Source organism: Wyeomyia smithii, chromosome 1, assembly GCF_029784165.1.
Source record: "Wyeomyia smithii strain HCP4-BCI-WySm-NY-G18 chromosome 1, ASM2978416v1, whole genome shotgun sequence".
Taxonomy (NCBI): Eukaryota; Metazoa; Arthropoda; class Insecta; order Diptera; family Culicidae; genus Wyeomyia; species Wyeomyia smithii.
The window spans coordinates 199,698,375-199,717,100 of NC_073694.1; the positions used below are offsets into that span (position 1 = coordinate 199,698,375).

General features: G+C 39.6%; 1 protein-coding gene across 18 annotated transcripts in view; it reads right to left on the reverse strand.

Moving 5' to 3' along the window:
* Positions 1 to 272: 272 nt before the first annotated feature.
* The window catches only part of LOC129718965 (peripheral plasma membrane protein CASK), a 692,936-nt gene continuing 674,482 nt past the window's right edge, over positions 273 to 18,726 (reverse strand). For 7 of the 18 annotated variants that reach the window (XM_055670250.1, XM_055670231.1, XM_055670236.1 and 4 more), the window contains 4 exons: positions 16,173 to 16,295; positions 15,978 to 16,100; positions 15,632 to 15,915; positions 273 to 1,123 (listed from right to left, as the gene is read on the reverse strand). In XM_055670250.1, the coding sequence (XP_055526225.1) occupies positions 944 to 1,123; positions 15,632 to 15,915; positions 15,978 to 16,100; positions 16,173 to 16,295 (710 nt within the window). In that variant the 3' untranslated portion in view covers positions 273 to 943. The remainder of the gene's footprint in view (positions 1,124 to 15,631; positions 15,916 to 15,977; positions 16,101 to 16,172; positions 16,296 to 18,726) is intronic. The other 11 variants (XM_055670233.1, XM_055670248.1, XM_055670241.1 and 8 more) reach the window with 3 other exon arrangements.

Genomic DNA, 18,726 nt, shown 5'->3' on the forward strand with positions numbered 1-18,726 from the left:
TTATTAGTAAATCTTGTTATAAACCTTTCTTTATCTGTATTTTTTTTGTTGCTTTCTTGCAGCTCGATAATCAGTGTATGTCTTAGTTGCGTTCCAGTTTTCGGTGCATAAAAGTGATAAACTTGCTGCATAAGTAATTGTGTGTTTTTTGTTTGTTTGCTTTGTGCTGTTGTTTGCATCTTTTGCTGCTTTTGTTTGTTGTTTTGTTGGTTTTGAAATTCGATGATTTTCCATTGTTTGTTTTGTTTCCGTTTCGAACGTAAATGCATGCATTTTGTTTATTTGTTTTTTTTTATTACTTTCTCTACTTCATCGAAAGTGACAATAAACACAAATGAGGTGTGATTCGATAAAATGATGACTCTTCAATGGGAATAGTTAGGAATAGATGATTGTTTGTTTTTGTTCTCAAACTTCTTTTAACACGTGGTTCAATATAAAATCAGCCATTTATCGTATCCAAACTAGCAATTGGTTAAAATAATAACTCGTCTTTTTTTTTCTTCTTCGAAACACTTGAACATACAAACATATTTGCGACTTCAATAATGTCATTTTTCATAACAGTGCGTAAACTGTGGTTCGACTTGGACTTTATATTAATGCTGCTTTTTTTGTCTTCTTCAAACAACGGTTAGATAAGTAGTTTCCTGTGTGATTGTGTTTGTGTGTGTGAGAGATTTTGTTTCTTATTTCTTTCTTTTGCAGGTTAGGGTTGTCGTGGTGTCTTATCTACTGAGCTCTCAAGTACCAATTTGTTGGTTGACGCTGGTGCTGCTGCAGTTGTTATTGCTCTGTTTTTTTTTTGTGTTTATTCTTATATTTTGCTTTGGTTGGTCACGACGCCTATCATTTTACTTACTTACTTAAGGTCTAGCTCACAGTCACAATCGCAGTCGCACTCCTCCTCTAGGCATGCCGGACATTCTAGCTCACTATCTTGTCAGTACAACCAGGACACCGGCACCCACTGGGCCGTAGAATGCACCTTGTCGATTGCGTTCTCCAGCGTCGCTATCGTTTCGCCGATATCGTTGTTCACGATTGTCAGATCGAAGAAATGCCCGTAGGCCTGGCGCAGCATATCCGACTCCTTGGCCAAGCGCTCCAGGCTGCCGTCGTACTGGAAAAGAAGGAGAAAGCAAATAATATTAACTTTTGCGATGAGTGAAAAATACGTTGTGTAAATTTCGATTGGCGTTTCGAGTCCTTTCGAGTACTCATGATTTTGCGTGTACTTGAGAACGTTAGCGAACAAAGAGACGATGTTATTGTTTGGCATCGTTCCCAAAAACACAAAACACGGAATTACGGCAATTTTAACGATTTCTGATTGGTATATCGAGTGAAAATCGAAAAATTCGATAATTCGATGGTGCCATAATTCTCTAACCACGCAGGGTTGAAAACAGATTGTAGGCATCAGATCCATTTCAGCGGCTAAAATTGAGGTTATGTAGACGTTGCGTATTCCTGGAGCGTGGCGACTACTGCAAATGATGGCATACGGAAGAATCGTCAGGACGTTTTTGGTTTTTGGACGTATTCGGCTTTAACTGACAAGATAACCATGGTCGTGCTAACCACAATCAGCCCACTAATCAGTGAAAGCAATACAACCCTCCGAAAAAAAAAAACCGAAGTGCAATAAGTGTTAAAACTACATAGGCACGTTCCAAAAGATTGCAGAAATATGAAGAAGGGAGATGCCTTCTGTACCGTCCTGTCGACGCTGGGAGCGGTCAGTCATGCTGACTAGTATTACGACTCATGAGCTACAAACCAAATAACCCGGAATAAACGTTGCTACAGAATGTGAAGCACCCCAAAGGTAGTGAGAAACTGTTGTTCTCCAACCTGTCTGCGACGAAAAATCCGATATTCCGGTAAATGACGACCAATACATCCCAAAGTTGTCCGTGAACCTCCTCTCAGTCAATAAAATCGTGAGTAAGCTGTACACGATGGTTTTGAACGACGCCGGCTGCAAGGTGGTAAGCTCGAATAACTTTGAGTATTATTCAGATCATGGACTGCCATGGTCAAATAACGTCGCCTACTGTTTTGAAAGAGGGGTCTACATACAAAAGAGCTTCATTCCGACCTGCGGATATAGAGATGTCGGCGATAGGAGGCAGTCGACACTACATTGCATTCGTGGATGTCGTTCATTTACTGAGAACAAAATCGCATGCTATTCGAAGGAGAACTACAAAAGTCGTTTTGGGCCGAAGCAGTTTCGACGGCCGTTCATCTCATCAATCGTTCACCGAATCGTGGTCATGCCTTGACACCCGAAGAGAGTTCGAGTGGTTGTTGTTGTTTCCCAGGTGTTGGAAGTCAACGACAGCAAAGTAATGGTCATCACGATGAACGTTAAGGACACCGTATGGTTATCTTCGACTCCCAATAAAGAATCCGCTGCCCGTAACATTAGCCAGAGCCTCCACTGATACCGCGACAAGTGTAAAGTGTGTAAATTCACCTCGGTCATAGATATTAAGGCGCAGTGGTCGGGAACACAAACTTCCAAGCAAATACAATGGCTTTGTTGTATCGTGAAAAGGTTTGTCTCGTTTAACCAACTAGTGAGGCGAGCGGTTCATCCCTGGATCCTGAGACGGCTAACATGTTCAGTGGTGCAGCAAAAAGATGCAAGCATGATTTCCGGCGACTTGAGGACGCATCAAGAGGCGATGTCTTGTAAAGATGCTTGTCACTGAAGAAGTTCGGGTTGACTCAGGCAAAGTATGACCCCTGCGTATGCTCTGGCATTCAGGGCCGCGGCTTGATATTCGTGACCGTTTACGTCGATGACGTTATGATTTTCTTGAATGGACAGTTCCGCATGAAGGATCTGGGCACCACAAAAACTGTCTGGGGATCAGAATCAGCCATACCAAAAATGCCATTACTTCGTCGAAGCAATAGTGACAAAATTAGAAATGACCAACTCTAAATCATGGAGGTGCCAATGACTGATAAATTTACCAAGGACATGTCGCCGAAAGACGAGCAAGAGGCAGGACAGATGGCCGAAGTTTCGTATCAGGAAGCAGTTGGAAGCCTGATGTATCTGTTAGAGGTAACGCGGAAAAAATATTTTTCGGGCTCAGGTACGAGTCATTTAATTAATGTACATTATGAGAATTGATTTTCTAACATTTCAAGCTTAGGTGTTTTCTCAGTGTCGGAAATCGGAAGGATTCAAGAATGATTCGTTCATTTTCGATGAAGTACCGTCCGATATCTATCCTGACAGTTGTCTGCGCCCAGCGTTGCCACTAAGTTTGAAATAAAATCTGGCAAAACGAAAAGAAAAAGTCCCTTTTTGGCGAGACGACGCGGATGAAATCTGGCAAATATCTGGCAGATTCTGAGGTTTATCTGTTTGTCTGGCACGCAAACAGAAATCTGGCAAAATCCAGATTTATCTGGCATACTGGCAACGTTGTCTGCGCCGTTTGTATCGTTAGCATTGGGCGATACGACGGAGAGTTCGATACTTCAGTATCGATACCCGAAGAACCAAAAGTATCGAGATACTCAAAATATCGGTCAAAAAGTATCGATACCAGAAGTATCGATACTATAGCTGAGATCATTTTTTGAATTTTTGATAAATACATTTACTCAGGGTGGCCACTCTACCGGAAAAATGGGAAAAGCGGGAAAAAGCCGGGAATTTTAAATCACCGGGAAAAAAATACGGGAAAACCGGGAAATTAGGCTTCACGCCGGGAAAATCATCCTCCTTTATGTCTGCCGCTTTATTTGTTCAACAGTTTCTGAGGAAATGTCAACATGAGACCCTGTTTTTTTATGTTTACCTAACTGGCATGATTCTGCCGGATAGAGGAAAGCTGGTTGTTGGTTTCAGTTAAAGTCGACAGCGGCTTCGCAGCAAGATCTGCGTCAAATAAGATCTGCGTCAAAGGCTTGATCAGGTGGATAAATTTACTGTTCCGTAACATATATTGTCAGATTTTAAAGAAGTCAAAAAATTATCAGCGTCGCGGGAGGCGTATTGAAACTTCTTGTGAATAGTGTTCGACATCGCATCGGGGAGAATCCGGTCAAAAGTCAAATAGGACCGGAAACTTCGAGTCTCGATTTTATTTCGAACCGGACCGGAACGGAGCTACCCGGTTTGTACTTCCCGATTTTTGGTATGATTTTAACCACAAGCAGCAAAAAGCAGCAAAAAAAATTTTTTCATTCTGTGTTGGACCTTTTGACTACTTGATTTTGTTGGGGAAAGACGCCACCTTGAAGAGCTATTTGTTAAAGATTTCTCAGATTTTTTCTATATCAAAAACAAACAGTAGCTAAATTATTTTTTTTTTCAAATTGTTTATTCAGAGTGTCAGTTGAATTTATTTTACGGACCATGAGAAAATTTCTTATACATTACATTGACCCCAGCTCGAAAATTTTAAAGTCTCAGGATCGAAGTTTTTCGAAAAAAAAAATTGTTTGGAAATAACAGATCTCAACGTTTCATGCATTTTGCAAAATGCATCTTGACAGTTTCATGTGCATTTTTTTCATTGGTCACTCTGAGGCTCTTCTTCCCAAAGTCCGCTTGAAGTTTTGCCTGAGGACATTTTTCTAGAAGACAAAAACTCTATGCCCCAACTCTTGAATTTATCCACGCATTTCATTGGCATCCTGATACAGAAGCACTGCAAGCTCGAGAGAAGGTTGACAGAGAAAGATGCAGAAGGAAGCAAAAAAGCGCGAGAAGACAAAGATTGTCAACGATTTGGAGATAAAGAGGGCGAAAATTGTGCAGCAGATCACCATGAAGGTACTTGCTAAAGTCGACAAACAGCTAAACACGATGAAGGAGGAATGTTTTTCATAGTTTTGTAACACTATTTTTGCAAGGCACAAATAAGCATGTGAAAATTGATTTTTTCTCATATGTTTAAAAAAAAAAAACACCGGGAAATTTCACTGAATATCATCGGGAAAACCGGGAAAAAACCGGGAAATTGAAAATTGATATTGAGTGGCCACCCTGAATTTACTGAAAACCAGTATTCGATTCAGTGATTCGCGAAAATACAGCAAAACTATTTGCTGAACAGAAAACAGTAAATGAATGGTTGCTGGAATCCAGCAAAAGAATTGATATGTCAAAAAATTTACGTCAAGCTGTCCTTAGTAAAACGCGCCAAATCGCTGTGCAGCTGGTACGGGATCATCGCTAAGCTCCTGATAGCGAATATGGGACCATAGCTAAGTCACTGTTGGGCTAGATGAACTTAAAGGTTGAAATGATAATCATACATCTATGGTTCAACAGTAATTTGCCTATGATCCGATGGGCGGATAGAATCTGGTGCCTGACGGAAACATGGTTCCCTTGAATTAACTGGTTAACCAGCAAATTTATTTATGCATTGCTGAATGAACAGCAAATTGTCATAGCTGACAACCAGCAAGTTGTATTTTGTTTTACCGAACATGCAGCAAATGACCTGTCACTTTTATGCAATTGAGCATTACTGAATAATTAGCAAATTTCATTTTGCTGAACAGATTACTGGAAGCACAGCACATCAAAAATCAGCAAAATTTTGGTGGTTTCCAGCAATGAAAATTTGATGTGCCGACTTTTTGCTGTTTTTCTGGTATCTATCCGCATTCTCTAGAGCAGCATGAATCAAATGACTTCACAAACAAATACATACAGGTAATGCAGAAATTCTGAGCTTTGGCAAACAAATGAATTAAACAACTTATATCTTCAAGATTTGTACTCACTGGCCCAATGGGTTGTGAAGCTCCCGTCTTCTTTGTATAAATTATTGACACACTTCCATATTAATTGATGAGGAAGTTGATGACATAAAAAAGTTAGATATGTCAGCGAAAATAAGATAGTGAAGTCTACCGCTGAATTTTTCTAACTAATAAATATTGCATTTTTTTTTTCACTTGTACTCAAACTTGTGTCGACGGAAAGCATGAGTTAGTTTCCGCTTGCAAATATTCGATCTGAACAGTGTAACCAGAAAACTTATATTTGTTTTTAAAATACAGTCAAATTTCGCTCGTTGGGCTATGTTTAGTTGGGATACGTTTTAGTTGGGCTCCTGCTCGTTGGGTTATAGCCCAACTAAATCGAAGCCAAACATCATTTCTGATAACGTTGAATTTCGTTTGAGGGGTTTGTGGATGCATTTTAACGCAGAAAGAAGAATTATTTGAAATAAAAACCAATGAAGCTGAGTATAAATGTAAACAAACAATATTTTAATCAATTGTCAGAGAAACAATATTAGTTTTGTGCCTTAATAATGCAACGTAGAGCTATGCCTATTTTTGAAAGTATTTGAGACACGTTATTATTGAGCACTCCTTTTTGGCTTCAAATGTGTGGCTTAAGTAAAACAAATTTCGAATTTGGCCCTATGCTGCGTTTGTCTCAGATTTTGACAGTTCGTTTGGCTCACAACATTCTCTCTATCTATTTCTCCATCTAAAGCCTGTAGTACACTCTTTGTCTAATGGTCAAATTTTTGACCTTCTGACATAATGGTCAAATTTATTTGACATCATGGTTGTTGTTTGCCCGTGTTTGCCTCATGTTAAAATTGGAGAGTGACAAATAATTATCTTCGACCAAATTTTTATCTGTCAAAAAGTGTCAAATATTTGACGCTTGGTCAAAGAGTGTAATACAGGCTTAAGTTTTGCTAGTGTAAATAGACTTGTGCGATACTTATACTGACAGTGGCAGCTTTTCAGTGGTTCCAGCTCGTATCAACTAGCTGGCATCTCCATCCGATTTGCTTTGCTTTATCGCAGCCAACATCGCAGCGGTTCTACGATGTGTGGGCTCCACTGACACTGACAGACAGCATAACATAGCGTATCAAAAGTGGCGGTGATCTCGTGTACACATTGAGATGTTAGCCCTTGTAACATGTCAGCTAGCTGGTCCGTATGCATAAAAGAATATCGATACAAATATCGCGGTTTTCAGTATCGATACGGTCGAGTATCGGACGCTTGTGTATCGATCCAAAAAATCGAAATATCGTCTCAAAAGTATCGATATTTCCGATACCGATACAATATCGCCCATTGCTATGTATCGTTGACTAGGATACCACATGTACAGAAATAGGTATATGTGTTTTACAGATTTCCAGGATAAATGACTAAGAACCTTTAATTTAACAGATTGAAATTTTAAAAGCACATTTAGATAGTTGCTGTGATGCTCACATAAAACTCGTTGTTTTAATTTGAACTCAACCAACGCTGCCTTTTTTCTATTTTCCCTGTTGTTTTGCTATTCTTCTTGTTGTTTTGATCTAGTTCATTATGAAGTTGTAATTTTCGGAAAATGAATAGTAATCGAATTGACCTGAACCTGGATAAATATACAACAGATTTTTTTAATTAATCACACGCACCATTGAGAAAATAAAATAAAAAATGCTGACGAAGATATCGATTCCGAGAGTAAAGATGAGATAGAAAAGATTCTTCCAGTGCACGAGCAGGACCAATATTTGAAGCACAACTTCACATGAATTGTTTTCCAAACGCACTCGACATGCAAATTAATTTAATTTAATTATTTTAGGGGCTGAACTGGGGGTGCAGCATCTTTATGATTCCAAGCCCGAGAAATTTGACATAGCTGCTTTTTGGCGCAAACGAAGCTTGATATTTCCGTGGATTCCGAAGTTGGCATCGTGGTTGCTAGCGATATCAACCTCGTCGACTTCAGACGAACGGACGTTCTCGGTAACAGGAGCTACGTTGGATTCTAGATTTTTTCGAGAAAAAAATCCATACCCGACCACCTCTACTCCCTCTACTGCATACCTGACGTTGCGGTTGAGAATACGCGCAGAAGGCTATGAAAATGTTGGTCACCATCACCACGCGGCAGTTGTTTTGTTGTGTTTATCGTCGAAAACATGAGTTCCAAAACGGCTCTTGCCTTGATTAAAGATTACGGTTCAGACTCAGATGAAGAGTTTTCTGGAACAGTTGAGGGGAATGCAGTATGTACTGCCAACCACCAACATTAGTAGTGAAAATGAGACTGATTGACCAGCGCCAGGTACGCGAAACCTTAAGAAGAGGAAGGAGGCTCAAAACATAACTATGCAATAACGAATCAAAACCTATCACCAGATTGAAGCAGATTGTGAATGTGCTCTGGATTGTCTAATGAAAATTAACCGGGACAGAAGAAATCGATTGAACTCTTTTTACTGGAAGTCATGGATCAGACCATAAGAATTTTTATCAATATTTTGTGATATCCAATCACAAGCAGGTAAACGGAATTGAATTCGATGTATACTGAACCTCTGTTGGACGGCATAATTAAGCTAATCGTTATCTTTTCCAGCAACTTCGTTTACAGAATACGTGGAAATTATGCCCAACGACAATCAAATGTTGCCAAACCAAGGGAAATATTGAGGATCAACTTAATGGAGGAAACTATAAAGCACGACATCGTGTCACTACACGATATGTTGCCTACCTAACTTGCCAAGATATGTACGATTCTTTCTGTGACAAGCAAGATTGTTTTAAATCTCTAGAAACGCACAGCTATTCATTTTATAATAAGAAGCTTAATAAAATGAATAGGGAACATAGGGATCACGAAATTGGGACATGAACTATGCGAGAAATTCCACGAAACCGGGATACATATGAAATTGGCAAACTATGTCGTTCAAACCACAAAGCGAAGCTGAATTCCTCGGAGAAGACGAAGAAAGCAGTGTGTATGCTGGAGAATTGTGCCAAATATCTGCAGTGACAGGAGCATTAGATCAAGACGTGAATATGGCAGGGATAAGACTATGTGTTGACTTTTCCAGCTGTTTCCGAGGTACGATGCTGGCTTAACAAGCCAGTCGTCCGTCGTAGGTTAGAGTCTCGGCTCGGGAGAGACTGTTAGTGTCGTAGGATTATAGCGCTAGCCCCGCAATTGTCCTGTACACTCAACAGTTGGCTGCGAAGGCCGAGTTCCGAATTGGAATGTAGCACCAAGGCTTTGCTTTTGCTTAAGATTATGTTCAACGGGTTGACTGTAGATTTACAGAAAGTATGTTGAAATTTCTTAAGCTTTGCTTTTTTGTTTCTGATTTTTTTCTCTGGAATGGAAGGTTTCAATGAGGTCATATTCTCCAGACGTATAATCGCTATGAACGAAGCCTTTACCACCTTTTAGAGGCCAAGAGAAAGATCCGACACATGCTGTCGTCTGGAACGAAACAGTTAGTGGTCGGAAGGCATACGACAGGGCCGGCGTCACAATATTTTCCCGAGAGGGTAGTAAGGAATAGGGAAGGTTCATGGGTTACAAAGGTGTAGCCGGGTGAGGTGGGGGGGGGGTGTTTTCTGGAGATACCTGAACAAAATTTTAACGAAAATTTGACAGTGCATCAACACTGGATGCCAATGGAATGTTCAAGAGAAATTGGATTTCGAATTTTGTTCAGTAGTAATGTTTGCATTAAAAAAAATTTAAAAAAAAATTCGGGTGGTGATAGCAAAAAACCAAGACAGATAATTGTTTTCAATGAACATGGAGGGTTATTATATAAGCTCACTTGCAGAAGCAATTCCATGCCCTTGCGAGTGGCCTTCCGGGAGTTTACCGGAACATTCTCCATGGTGGACGAAAACATGCGTGTAGGCATGTTTTTGAGTTTTTTCTTCGTTTTATTTATCAATTCCTCCTCAATTTTTGCGACAAAATTGTTGGAGTAAGTCTTACGCTTCTGGTTCGCCCAGGCACCGCATTGATTTTCAGCCGCTTCAACTCCTCCAACGATTGCTTCGGGCTGACAGCAGATCCGGCCAGAGCACAGCGTCTTCGCTCCTACGGTATTTCTTGATGAATAACTCAACTTCGTACTATAAATTTCCCCGTTCACGGTCAGTACGGAGCTTCTCGCTGATTGTCAGCCACAGCAGTACCTTCTTTGGGAACTTGATGTGTGAAATAAATTTCACCTCAGAGCTTACTTCCTTCGTTGGGGAAGTAAAATACGGAGTGCCCTGCCAGTCGTTGCCAGATAGGTCTCGACGCATACTTCTGAGTGGAGTAGTTTCACTGTTTTCGCCATTACGGTTAGGATTTGAGTCAATTTTCTCTCATGGGTTACTATGGTTGATGCTGCATGGGTAGATTCGGCAGTGCGTGTAAAGATAAACCCATGAAAAATCGGCATTTTTTGAGCATTTCCTTAATTAACGTTAGGGCTAAACAACTTTGTCTTCTCGAAAAAAGACTCCATCCAAAATTTGAGCTTAATCGAACTTCTGATAAGGTTTCACTTACAGTCGTGGTAGTCTTACATTTTTGACCAGTCTAAAAATGCACAAGAGTAGTTCTTGAAGTTTCCGAAATCGAATTTTTTTTGATAGCACCTTAACCTTTCGCGCAGAACCTTCTCGTCAACAAAGATGAAGAGCATATTGTCTATTGGCGTTATTGGCTTGAGTACAAGCCAGAACAAAAGTCACTTGGGACTTCATGCTTTGCATGATTCTGATCGTCAACTCATCGATGATACCGGCTAGTAATATAACCTTCAAGTATTTGGAAAGTGGCCAGTGTAAACGGACTGGTAAGTAAACAGTTCGACTACCAAGATGAAGGTCCTCACAGAACACTATCTATTTTGTCACCAAGACGGCGGAAGTAGCACTCTGGCGTAAGAGGAGGGATATTCGCTATTGGCAATCGTCACGCTTGACGTGAAGAATGTGTTCAATAGCACAAGGTTGGACTCTAGAGACCTCTCCAATCGTACATGTATTGGTGCACTTGATAATATGTAAGTCGGATAAAAAACGAGACAAACAAATCCCTGCATTGATCGCGAAATGTTTATTATCTCTCGCTGCCTTGAAAGTTAATTTATTTCTACGTGAACTGTGTGATTTGCTTACGGACAGTATCTTATAGTACCGAGCAACTCATTTCCAATTTGTTCAACCCCGGTAGAGTAAAGCAAGAGTCAATTATGAGGCAAACAACCCGAATTTAGTGTGCGTGACTGAGCTGTCAGAAAGCATCCATGTATTGGAGTCTCTGTACAAGTTTTCGGAAACTTACATACTTCCAAAATCGAGTACTAGTTTACAACACACGTCCCAATTACCGCAGGAGTACCTCATGGTTTCATTTTGGGCCCGGTGCTGTGGAATCCCAAGTAACAATTATTGTTGCCTAAACATTTACTCGATCACTTTTATTAGGCTACAGTTGAACAATAACCGAAATAGAAAATAAAAAACTTCTGTTAAATGGTTGTTCAGTTGAATTTGGAGAAATTATCCGACACACAGTTGTTTAGGAACGGCGAAGAGGGTTTCGAGCAACAACAGCAGAATATTGTATTCAACACTTGTTAAACCAGCGTTGAATAGATGCACCAGAAAACATTTATTAGCCTACTGTTCTGTATGTGTTCGACCTGTGTTCGAATTAAATATTTATTAAACATTTGTTAAACCTTTACTCGACTATTGAAATGCTCTTGTTAAATGCGTGTTCAATAATAATGCTTAAAAAAATTGTTTCGCGTATTAGAATATACTTATGCATCTCACGCTGAATAGTGGCGTGGAAAAAACGTTTAGTCGATATTTATTCAGCTATTGTAGCACAAACAAAATGTAAAAATGAAGTTCTAAGAAATTAGTTCAACCATATTTATTTTTATTTGTGGCGATATTTTTTATTATAATTCTCATTATTAACTTCATTAGTTTTTTTACTTGGAAATACTACGGGTAAATTTTAATTTATATCGGAAGGCAACATCGTCACACGTCACCCTTTTTTTTAAATCATCTTTTTTGTTGGGTTGGGTTGGGGTAATATGACGTAAGCTGTGTTAAAAGTGAATATGCTTCTAAACGTTCTGATCTAATAAATGTTGAACAGGCATTGTATAACTGCTGGAATATAAGCTTCTTGCACGCACCTCTAAACAAAGCGTACTGGTTGATTTGACATAACCATTGTTTGCAAGCAGCAACTGCAGCGTGCAAGAAGCTTATATTCCAGTAGTTATATGATGGCTGTTCAACATTTATTAGACCAGAACGTTTAGGAGCATATTCACTTTACACACTGCACACGTCATATTAAAGATTAGCTCACATGCATTCATCGATGGCAGCCAAGCAATGGATCGCAAGTTCGAATCTCAACAGAGAAGCCCTGCAAAAAATAATTTTTGTTGCCTTTTAATACAAATTAAAAAATCACCCATATCATTTCCACAAGTAAAAAACTAATAATTCGAGCTCCATTTCTGCATTTTTTTTTGTGCTAAAAGAGCTGAATTAATGTCGATTAAACCTTTTTTAACGCTACTATTAGGCGTGAGCTGCATAAGTAAGTTCTAATGCGCGAAACAAAGGTTTGTAAACACTATTATTAAACAAGGTTAAACAAGCATTTAACAAGAGCATTTCAACACTCGAGCAACGGCTTAGCAAATGTTTCATTGATATTTTATTCGACAGGTCGAACACATAGAGAACAGTAGCCTAATAAATTTTTTGCGGTGCATCTATTCAACGCTGGTTTAACAAGTGTTGAATGAAATATTCTGATGTTGTTGTTTAAAACCCTCTTCGCCGTTTCTGGACAACTGTGTGCCGGAAAATTTCAACTATTGAACAGAAATTTTCTATTTTTTATTTCGGTTTTTGTTCGACTGTTGTCTAATCAAAGTTATTCAATAATTGTAAAATGCTGTTCAAATTTTCATAGAGTTCCTCAGTTTCCGAGAATAAAATAGTAGGAGGGTGGTATTCAAGACACGACCGCATGACGTTGACTACCGTATTCTTATATTCCATTGAACCAAATAGTAGAGGGAATTGCAACGCTTCTTTTACAAAACTTCTGTAACAAAATTTCGAGGCACCAAAAGGTGCCAGTTGCCGATTATTCTCGTTAACTGGTTAGTCCGTCCAGAATTCCAGCCATTTTAGTATTTTGCAGTAGCCATTTATTACCAACAGCCACCAGCATAACGGGTGGAACCGGCACGAGATGACCGGTACTATTTTGTCTTTCCCCCTTTCAGCTGCTAACACCTAGCGCTGTCGTGAAATTAACATCAACACAAACATGCAGTTTTGCAAGGTTTTTTTCCGCTAGCAGCAGCAATCGTAAAACATAAAATTCAACTAACCGCTTCTATTATAAAACTGCGAGGCACCAAAAGGTGCCAGTTGCCGATATCTTGTTTACTGGTTTCCGTCCAGAATTCCAGCCATTTTAGTATTTTGCAGTAGCCACCAGCATTACGGGTGAAACCGGCACGAGATGACCGGTACTATTTTGTTTTTCCTCCTTTTAGCTACTAACACCGAGCGTCCGTATGTATCCGGTACGGCTTAATAATGAAACTGATGGGGTGAAATGTTCGAACGATACGTTTTATACCAAGGCTTCGTCAGATAATTAGAAAGAAGGAGTGGCTACATAGATGATGGAATGGTAGAGAAAAATGTTTCTTGAAAGCTGCGCCGGCCGCTGTCGTAATATTAACACCAACACAAACATGCATTCTTGCAAGGTTTTTTCCGCTAGCAGCAGCATTTGGTATAACAGAAAATTCAACTAGCCGCTTCTGTACCAAAATTTCGAGGCACCAAAAGGTGCCAGTTGTCGATTATATTGTTGTTTTTTGGTTAGTCCGTCCAGAATTCCAGCCATTTTAGTATTTTGCAGTAGCTATTTATTACCAACAGCCACCAGCATAACGGGAGAAACCGGCACGAGATGACCGGTACTATTTTGTTTTTCCTCCTTTCAGCTGCTAACACCTAGCGCTGTCGTGAAATTAACATCAACACAAACATGCATTTTTGCAAGGTTTTTTTCCACTAGCAGCAGCAATTGTAAAACATAAAATTCAATTAACCGCTTCTATTATAAAACTGCGAGACACCAAAAGGTGCCAGTTGCCGATTTCTTGTTTACTGGTTTTCGTCCAGAATTCCAGCCATTTTAGTATTTTGCAGTAGCCACCAGCATTACGGGTGAAACCGGCACGAGATGACCGGTACTATTTTGTCTTTCCTCCTTTCAGCTGTTAGCACCGAGCGTCCGTATGTATCCGGTACGGTTTAATAATGAAACTGATGGGGTGAAATGTTCGAACGATACGTTTTATACCAAGCTTCGTCAGATAATCAGAAAGAAGGAGGGGCTACATAGATGATGGAATGGTAGAGAAAAATGTTTCTTGAAAGCTGCGCCGGCCGCTGTCGTAATATTAACACCAACACAAACATGCATTCTTGCAAGGTTCTTTCCGCTAGCAGCAGCATTTGGTAAAACAGAAAATTCAACTAGCCGCTTCTGTACCAAAATTTCGAGGCACCAAAAGGTGCAAGTTGCCGATTATAGTTTCCTGGTTAGTCCGTCCAGAATACCAGCCATTCAAGTGTTTTGCAGTAGCCATTTACTACTAAAGCCACCAGCATTACGGGTGAAACCGGCACGAGATGAGCGGTACTCTTTTGTATTTCCTCCTTTCAGCTGCTATCACCTAGCGTCCGCATGTCACTGGCGCGGTTTTTGAATCAGAATGATGGGGCACCGGCCGCTGTCGTAAAATTAACACCAACAAAAAGATGCATATTTGCAAGGTTTTTTCCGCTAGCAGCAGCATAAACATCGGAAACAGGAAATGACAACAACAATAACAACAAAGTCAGATCGATTGTATCCGTTAGTGTCGACTGTGCTTGGGAAGAGAGGTAGTGATTGGCTGCGCGGTATGATTTAGACAATCGATATTAATTACCAATTTTTCAATAGTGTATCTCAAACAATAGTTTGTTTTTGTTACATAAATTTAACCGTAGAAGAATTTCTGATCGATTGATGCCAAAACCTCGAAAACCTGATTATAGATGACCGCAAAATAAGCGCTCAAAACCTGACCACTTTTCTCTGGTTTTCCCTGGTTGAATTACTAGATTTTCAAATTCAGGGGCCTAACTTCGATATAGACGTTAGTCAACGTCAAAAAAACTTTCGGGGCATCACTGACGATGACGTTGCTAAATCTTTTAGTGGTTTAAAAAAATGTTTATACTGCAAAAAATCAACTTACGACGCGTCCAGAAGAATGTTTTATTAAACCGGTGATCTAGCGTTCGCGTCTATAAGAGCTAAAGAATTTCTCTTTGAAAGTCTTCAAACGCATGTATACAGCATTTGAACAACATGTGCAGAATAATAGTTGCGGAGTTGCCGTTTGAAACGTTCAAATAGCTTTTATTGAGCGAGAACGCCAATGATAAATGGAGACCTTTAAAGCGCTTCAACGCAGCACATATTTATTAGTGCTGCTGGTATTCACTTGCAAACGTTTGAACAACTTCTGTTAAGCTAGAGTTTCACTGTTGAATAAGTACATGAACAAAGATTGCTGCAATGTAAAGCTCCCTGTAGGGGTTGTGATTGTCGGTTTCGCAGTGCAAAACTTTTTTGACACTCTTGAGAAAACAGAAAAAGTTCGATTATAATCGATTCGAGAATTAATGTTAAACGTTACTAATAGATCAAATCAAAAAGAAGGGAAAAACTCACATCAGCAATATTCTGCAGCAGCGGGGCAGCGATGAACACAACGTACGGTGTGAATTCGGCTGTGCGCAGTATTTTTAAGGCCTGTGGTTCGACATCCAGGATCGCCATCTTGCCGTCGCCGTGGATCCGCCGGATCGTCTCCAGCTTGGTACCGTACATGGCGTCCTCGTGGGTGCCATACTCGAGGTACTCGTTGGCCGCGATGTCCGCCATCATTTCGTCGTGTGATATGAAATAGTAACTGCGGCCGTTTTCCTCGTCCGGCCGTGGCGGTCTGGTGGTGTCTGTAAAATAAAAAAAGATATTATGATCGAACTCTCTTTTCAAACGAAATCTCCCAACTCACGTGGTATTGGATAAGCGTATTTGTCCGGGTACTTAGCTATGAGGGTATTTTTGATATGACGTCTACCGACACCGTGCGCTCCAAGTAGCACCAGAGTTCTTCGCTGGAAGGCCGGATCACCTACTGGAAAGCAAAAAGACAAAAAAAGAGCTAGCTACTGGCGGTCGATCGATGCTTAATAGCACGCTAACTTACCTGGAACCTTAACGACCTCCTCGTAGGTCACCAGATCCAGCTGATCGAAGACGGCATTGTGCTTGGCTAGGTACTTGTCCCGGCACTGCTTCTTTTTGCGGCTAAATATTGAGCAATTAACTGCTTTGGGTTTTGAAAAGGAAAAAATAAAACAGATGTTTTCACTTAGTCATCATTTGCCTCTAATTCCAACTGTTAAAGTGCTTTTTTTATTTTGGATGACGTGATCAACAATCACAAGCAGAGGCATGCCAAAAGTTAACTTTCTACTAAGAAGGCTACCGGTAAGCAGAGCGTATTTAATTTACTGCTGAACACTAGAGTGCAACTACTGAACGAAGCGAAGAGATGCAAGAACGTGATTAAGTTAGGACATTCCATAGATGTTTTTCTGATTTAACTTCAGACAGACTGCAGCAGAATTAAATTACTATGTATAGGTAGAAAAAGTTCGCTATCGATGGTTTGGAGTGAACAGCTAGAGAAACTTTAATGAGGCGATAGAATCGTGACTTTCTACGATAAATTTCTTTGAATAGAGAGGAGCAATTCTGCAGGCGGAATTTTGTTTTAGCTATCATTTTTAACGAAACGTATGTCACCATCTCCTTCTGCTGTTAAGGTGTTATACGCTGAAGGAAATAAATAACGAACGAAAATCCTGTGCCGATAATCAGCTGGCGTGATGAGAGCAAATGGAGCATTAATCACTCATTCTGGGATTAGGCTTTCTCTAACGGAAGATATAGTACCACATTTGTTACTGTAACACCGACCTATAGAATCACACTCGTGATGCTAAATTTGGCTATACAATTTGTTATCATGTTTAATGCTTTAAGAAAAAGGTATAATAAATATAAATTTAAATAATAACACAATTACTGATACGATTATTATTAGAGTTTTCGAATATACAATGCATAATTTTATTCGAGCGCCAGATGAAGTGCCCTGATTTGCGTGGACATTATCGTATTAAAAATTCATGGCTTCACGAAGAGCAAGCTACCGAATGAGACGATTTTTGTTTGGCAGTTGCCCGAGGGGAAATGGCAGAATTCAGCAGATTCAACAACAATAGTCAAAACATCGTGATTTGATTACCTTGATTGTAAATTATATTGAAAAGACAAGGTATACATCCATATCAATCTGTAGGTTATATGAAATAATGATGTAGGACTAAACAAAATAAATCTTGACAGAATCTGATCATTTTTCCAGTGATTCGCGTACGCTTATTATCAGGTTTTCCATAATTTCTTCCTTCATGATATGATTGAACAACACACAAATGAATTCAATTAACACTTTTCGTTACGATCACTTCTAATTACACCGATGCACAAACGAATTTAACATTTTCTTTCATTCCAACGAAACGTCAAAAATCTTTTAAGGTCGTCAGCACAATACAGCCTACAGCCTACAATCAAAGTGTAGCAGCAGCGTCGTTGAAAAATAATATAAACAGTTGTGGTCCAAAACTGCTACCTTGAGTTACCCCAGATTTATTGGTAAATGGAGGCGATAATTGTGATCCTAATTTCACTCGCACTACTCTCCACACAGATATGAGTGCGAAGCTCCCATTTGTAAATTCTTGTCCAGAAGTATTCGGTGATTTGCACGGTCGAAAGCAGCTTTCAGGTCAGTGTATATCACCTCCGGCTGCGCTTTACGTTCCATTTCGTTATTGCAATCAGAAGTAATGTCTAGGAGATTATAGACCTCTAGTTTCGAACCAGCAGATAAACTAATGATACCGTGGTAATTTTTTATGTTGCTGCGATTACGACTTTTGAGAACTGGAAATATTATGGAATTTTTCCAGACATCTTCTTCCTTGATGCGAAGGATTGATTGAAGGTGTGGCATAGTGGCTCAGCAAACAATTCGGCGAACCGGCGGAATATTACAGCTGAATTCCCATCAGGAATAAGACGTCTTTAATTTCTTAGCAGCTATGATGGCCATTGCGGGAGTTATTCAAAACCCTAAGTCAACGCAATTAATCGAAACGTTCTGTTTAGCACTTTCGACAGATCGTGTAGGGACTGGATCGGAAGTGAAAACCGAAAGTTAAAGCATAAATCTTTTAACATTTTTGAAATATAAACATTCATGAAATCTAATTGCAATAATTCATAAAAAATATAGTTGTCGGCATATTGACAACATTCATTGCGGAATGACAGTTTCAACATATGAACGAAAATCAGAAAACACTGGACGCTCCACATAAAATCCACACTCCACATCTCCATATCTGTATTCATCTGTTACAGATTTTTGTATTTTTTCTACAGAAAATGCATAGAGATTTTTCACAAAATTTACAAATTTTGTACAGATATCAATAAAAAATGTATAGAATGACTACCATTCTGTAAAAGATTTTTTTAAATTCGAAATACAGATTGAAAGGGGGCATCCCTATGTTTGTGCTGTTCACCATTCGTTGCGTGCCGAACCGAATACGAACATCAAATACCGCTTACTCGATGCTCGTCTTCGATTCGGCTTGGTGAAGCACACATTACTGTTCTTA